Genomic DNA, 5,659 nt, shown 5'->3' with positions numbered 1-5,659 from the left:
TGTTTCATTGTGTCATCTAACTGAGTCTTCTATATCAGCAAGTTTCCTTAACATTGTTGCTCAGAATTCCTTTTCAGTCAATTTCAAGGTTTTCCTGCTCTATAGGGTCTGGCATTTGAGAATTACTATATTCTTTTGATGGTGTCGTATTTTATTGGGTTTTCATATTTTAGTATCTCTATGTTGATGTCTGGTCATCTGGTAGAGCAGTTGCTTTTTCTATTACACTGGAATCAGCTTTGAGGAGAGAGACGTCCTCTTCTTTTTCCAGTCTCCACTGATGACTCTCCTTGTGTCAATGTAGTTGAGTGTCTGGTGGGCCACCTGCATGGTAGCTGTGGCTACTGCTATGGTGTCTGCCACTTTTGCGGCAGCCATGGCTGTGGCGGTGGCTGTCACGGGCCACCTGCATGGCTGTGGTGTTTTCAGTGTGCTTCTGAGGATGTTGCCCTTTGTTCTGCCTTAGGACCCTGGGAGTGCTCTCTTTCTTTCCTGCTTCTGGATGGAGGGGGCTGCCCTCAGCTCTGCCTAAGTACCCCGTATGTGCTCTCAAGGAGTACAAATATTTGAAACTGACTTTCAGTTTATTTTCTAAGAGACATGAAGGGAAAAAAGAACTCTCAGCAGCAAGCAAACACACAGAGCCACTCAGAACCTACGGCCTTTCGGATGGGCCTAGGTCTGGAACATGAGCTATACCTGTGTTAATACAGATGATGGAGCCCAAACATTCAACACTCAAGTGAACATGTTCCCAAGAGCATCATGAACCTTAGCCAAATCCTCTAGGGAGCCATGTACAATTAGCTTTGGGAAAATATTTTGCAGAAAGTTACTTCAGCTGTTTTAACATTGACCTACTGTGGAGACAGCTGGAATCTAAATTGATACTTGACATTTTAGCTCTTAATTCTCAATTAACCTAGAGGGTTCAAACAATTACCAGTGATATAAAAGTTGAAATTTTAGAATTTTAATAAGCCTGAAAGTTATTTTCTAATAATATGTCTAGTTGTGTTGTTATATTGTTTATAATTCAATTAGTTAAATGTGGTATTGATTATTATACAATACAATATTATACAAAGGCAGTAGAGTATGAGCTTTAGAACCAGATTAATTGCCTGGGTATGAATCCTGGCTTTACCACTTACTAGCCGAATGACCACAAGCAAGTTACTTAACCTGTCTGAGCTTAGGTTTCCTAAAACATAAAATGCGAATGATGATAGTAATCAGTTTTCCAGAGAAACAGAGCCAGTAAGAGACATATAGATAAAATTTATTTCACGGAATTGGCCTACATGGTTGTGGGAGCTGGCAAGTCTGAAATCTGTAGGGCAGGCTAGAAATGCTTGGGCAGGATTTGATGCTGTAGTCTTGAGGCAGAATTTCTTCTTTCTCAGAGAAACCTCGGTTTTGTTTGTAAGGCCTTTCAATTGATTGGACGAAGCCCACTCACACTATTGAGGCTAATCTCCTTTAGTTAAACTCAACTGATTATAGATGTTAACCACTTCTACAAAATACCTGCACAGCAATACCTAGATTAGTGTTTGATTAAATAACTGGGTACTATAACCTAGTAACTTTTAGACATGAAACTATCACACCTACTATGAAATTCATGAAATTGTGATAGTTAAATTAGCACATTTTCAGTCTTAATAAACACTTCTGAGAGGCAGAGCAAGTGTTATTATCCCCACTTTACTGAGAAGAAAGCTAAGGCTCAGAGTTGTAAAGGGAGTGGCCCAAAACTGCACAGTAAACAGCAGATTCCAACTGCCTAATTCCTGGTGTAATGTGCTCTCTGCTATACAAGGGTACTTCAAAAAGTTCATGGAGGGGCCGGCCCGGTGGCGCACTGGATAGTGCGCGGCTTGGGAAGCGTGGCGGTGCTCCCGTCCGAGGGTTCGGATCCCACATACGGACCGGTTCCCGCTCACTGGCTGAGCGGGGTGCGGGAGCAACGCCGAGGGTTGCGATCCCGTTGCCGGTCCCCGGTCCGGTACGGGGGCAACACTGAGGGTTGCGATCTGTTGCCGGACACGGAAAAAAGACAAAAGACAAAAAAAAAAAAAAGTTCATGGAAATATTTGTGTTATTTTTCTTTCTTTTTTTTTTTTTTGTCTTTTTTCATGTCCAGCAACGGATCGCAACCCTCAGTGTTGCGCCCGCACCGGACCGGGACCGGCAACGGGATCGCAACCCTCGGCGTTGCTCCCACACCTCGCTCAGCCAGTGAGCGGGAACCGGTCTGCATGCGGGATCCAAACCCTCGGCGGGAGCGCCGCTGCACTCCCAAGCGGCGCACCGTAGCAGTGCGCCACTGGGCCGGCCCTTGTGTTATTTTTCAATTTAATTTTTCCATGAACTTTTTGAAGTAACCTTGTGTTATCTGCTGGCCATATCTGGTTGGTATAGAGGAGCTATTTCTCAACCCTGCAGTTCTCTTACTTAGTTCTTAAGTGAAGGCAGTCTTTACTTATACTTAAATATATTGAATGTAACATTTTGATTTTGTTCTAAGCAAATGACAGTAAATATTTTTATACTTACAGCTAAATTTAGTTTAGAAAAAGCCTCTATGAGGTTTAAAATATGTATAACTGGAGGCTAGGAAGTTAACAAATTTATTTTTATTTTTTTCTTGCTCTGGAAATTAATCTTAACTTTTTCAATAATGTATACCTTTCTTGGGATTGGACCTAAATGTGCCTTTAGTAGTGACAATTTTGCTAGGTTTTATGAGCATGCTTGTAAATTTGGGTCTTATTCTTATTTTAATTAACCATAATTGTAACTTTGGAAAGTTTTCTCTGCATTTTTAAAAACTGCCAGGTCACTTTGGTAGCTCTGAAACTTATACATGCACCTTTTATTATTTGGCAAATATTTCTCCAACAGACATAAGATTATTTAAAATTGCTTTCCTGCTCTCAGTGTGCAGTCCATTTGAACAGGAAAGTATCTGAGATAAGCCCCACCTTTATTCCCATCTCTACTATAGCATTTGGCACATCATATCATAACCATTTACTTATATGTCAGTGATTTTTGAGGATAAGGACTTTGTTATGGCATCTTTTACGGTCAGTCAGCCCTGGTTTTAAATCCTAGGTCTATCACTTGCTAGAGCCTTGGGCAAATTATTTAACCTTTTGAGCCTCAGCTTACACACCTTTAAACTATAAACTAAGAAAAATAATACTGACTTCATAAAGTTATTGTGATGAATTGTTAGAAGCACCCAGCACAGTTCTGCTACATAGTAGATGCTTAACAAATATTTGATGTTCTCCTCCTTCTCCTTTTTTTTTTTTTTTTTTTTTTTTTTTTTTTTTTTTTTTTTTTTTTGTTGTTGTTAGCATCCCTAGGCCTAGCAGTCTGATACTTAAGGTCTCATTAAACTTTTGTTGAATGAATGATAAGATGAATATATATTCTGTCAAAGGAGAAGAATCATATTTAAAGTAAAGAATAAACAAACAATATTATTAAATGAATTTGCTATTAATTTGACTTTTTTCAATTTAGTTGTAACTTAAAAATGCATTCTCTTTACATTTCAAAAGTATTGGTGTTGTGTGCCTAGTGAGGAGAGGTATAACACTATGTAGTGTCACTGCACCAAGCTATCTATGCCTTCCATGTCTTAGAAAGTTTCTTGCCTTTTATTCAACAATCACCATTTTGGAATTGTGTGTTTTAAGGAAGAAATGTTGTACTTGATCTTTCTTGTTCTTCCTTCTGTCTTTCCTCATGGCATTGTTTTGGTTTCTTTTTCATTTATAGTATTCATCTTACTCCAGATTGTACTGATGATATTTGTGGACTTGTCCTTGCTTACCACCTAGAGTTCAAAAGCTATCACAGAAGTTCTTAACTTATTTGGGGTTCATTATTAACCCTTTTGAGGCTATGATGAAAGCTATGAACTATCCTCCCCAGAAAAATTTGCATATGTACAAACAAAAGTTTTCATATTAGTTCAAGAGGTTTATGGACTCCAGGTTAAGGATTCTTTTCCAAAGCACAGAGAAGTTTATTTTTTTGGCAGCTGGCTGGTATTGGGAACTGTACCCTTGTCCTTGGTGTTACAAGGCAGCACTCTAACCACGTGAGTTAACTGGCCAGCCCTCTTTTTCTAGATTGTATGTTCCTTTAGAGCAATACCTGAGTTTCACTGACCTTTGTGTCTGTGGCAGAGCCTACCATGTATGTAGGAGTATAATGCTTAGTAAATAGTCTGAACTGATTAATAGAAATGGAAAGATGAGAATCTTTACGTTTCATACTACGAAATCTCTAAACACAATTTCTTCTTTGTTTTCTTAGGCTTCCATCTGAGTGGCACAGTAACTGAGCCGGCCACTGCTTCTGAACCTACAGTGACTTACAAAGTTGCCATCAGTTTTGATCGATGCAAAATCACTTCAGTGACATGTGGCTGTGGGAACAAGGACATATTCTACTGCGCTCATGTGGTAGCACTTTCACTGTACAGGATCCGTAAACCAGACCAAGTCAAATTGCGTCTTCCTATCTCAGAAACCCTTTTCCAGATGAACAGGGACCAGCTACAAAAGTTTATCCAATATTTAATCACAGCACACCACACTGAAGTTCTTCCTACTGCACAGAAACTGGCAGATGAGATTCTGTCCTCCAACTCAGAAATCAACCAAGTGAATGGTAATTCTACAACACTTTGTTGCTAAAAATGGTCTTTTTTACCACTACTGTCACCAAAGCAACCCTCTTCCTTATACTTTGTTGCTTCATTGCATGTTTACAGGTTGAGATATTTCTATAATTGTAATCTCTTAACCTTAATCAGTTTATTCTATCTAGACAACTATGCGTTTAACTCTTAGTTTCTTAAAGCAGTCCAACTGTCTACCTCATAAAGGTTTTTGCAAAAAAGGGCAGGGAATACTAGTTATATTTTGATCTAGCATATGGACTTTTCTTTGTCGATACAGTCCTTGTCCCTAGGAGTCTGAAATATTCAACAGTGAGAGAAAGCACAAAATAAGTTGTGTCAATCAATAAGATGACATGGATATGAAAATCCCCTTGACATTTCAGGATCCTACATAACATCAGAGTTATCCTAAGAAGCATCTGTTAGCACTGTGCTTATAAATTATATTTGGGATTGCATGGATGGAGAAGGAGATCATGTTCACTCATTCATCCAACAAGTATTTATCGAGTAACTACCATGTGCAAGGAATAGTTCTGATTGTTGAGAGGATAAAACAGATGTGGTTCTTGCCTTCAAGAAGCTTGTAATCTAGAAGAAATGACAGAAAAATCTGAAATAACCGCTTGTTTTTATAGTGAAGACAGATTATAGAAACTTAATTATAAAGAACCACTGAAGAATTTTGAGAAGAGGAGTTATATGAGCCAATTTTTCATTTTGTTTGTTAGGTCCTACTATGTTCCAGGCATCATGCAAGAGACTTCATATACATTAATTCATTTAGTTTTCAAAACTAGTCTGATGTAGGTACTATAATAATTTTCACTTTAGAAATTGTTTATAAACTAGGCTCATCTGACTTAAGAATTCATGTGGTTGTTTTTGTTTTGTTTAATGCTTCTCTAAACTCCACCTCTCTCTTTTTGTTTTTTTTATTTTTATTTT

General features: G+C 38.4%; 1 protein-coding gene across 2 annotated transcripts in view; it reads left to right on the top strand.

Annotated features, from left to right (window-relative positions):
- The first annotated feature begins 4,568 nt into the window (after positions 1 to 4,568).
- The window catches only part of ZSWIM5 (zinc finger, SWIM-type containing 5), a 66,991-nt gene continuing 65,900 nt past the window's right edge, over positions 4,569 to 5,659 (top strand). For both annotated transcript variants that reach the window (XM_008581920.1, XM_008581919.1), the window contains exon 1: positions 4,569 to 4,698. In XM_008581920.1, coding sequence (XP_008580142.1) covers positions 4,569 to 4,698 — 130 coding nt within the window. The remainder of the gene's footprint in view (positions 4,699 to 5,659) is intronic.

Source organism: Galeopterus variegatus, unplaced genomic scaffold, assembly GCF_000696425.1.
Source record: "Galeopterus variegatus unplaced genomic scaffold, G_variegatus-3.0.2 Scaffold2488, whole genome shotgun sequence".
In the NCBI taxonomy this organism is placed as follows: Eukaryota; Metazoa; Chordata; class Mammalia; order Dermoptera; family Cynocephalidae; genus Galeopterus; species Galeopterus variegatus.
Note: the sequence above shows the minus strand (reverse complement) of the source record. Positions and strands in the feature narration are given on the sequence as shown.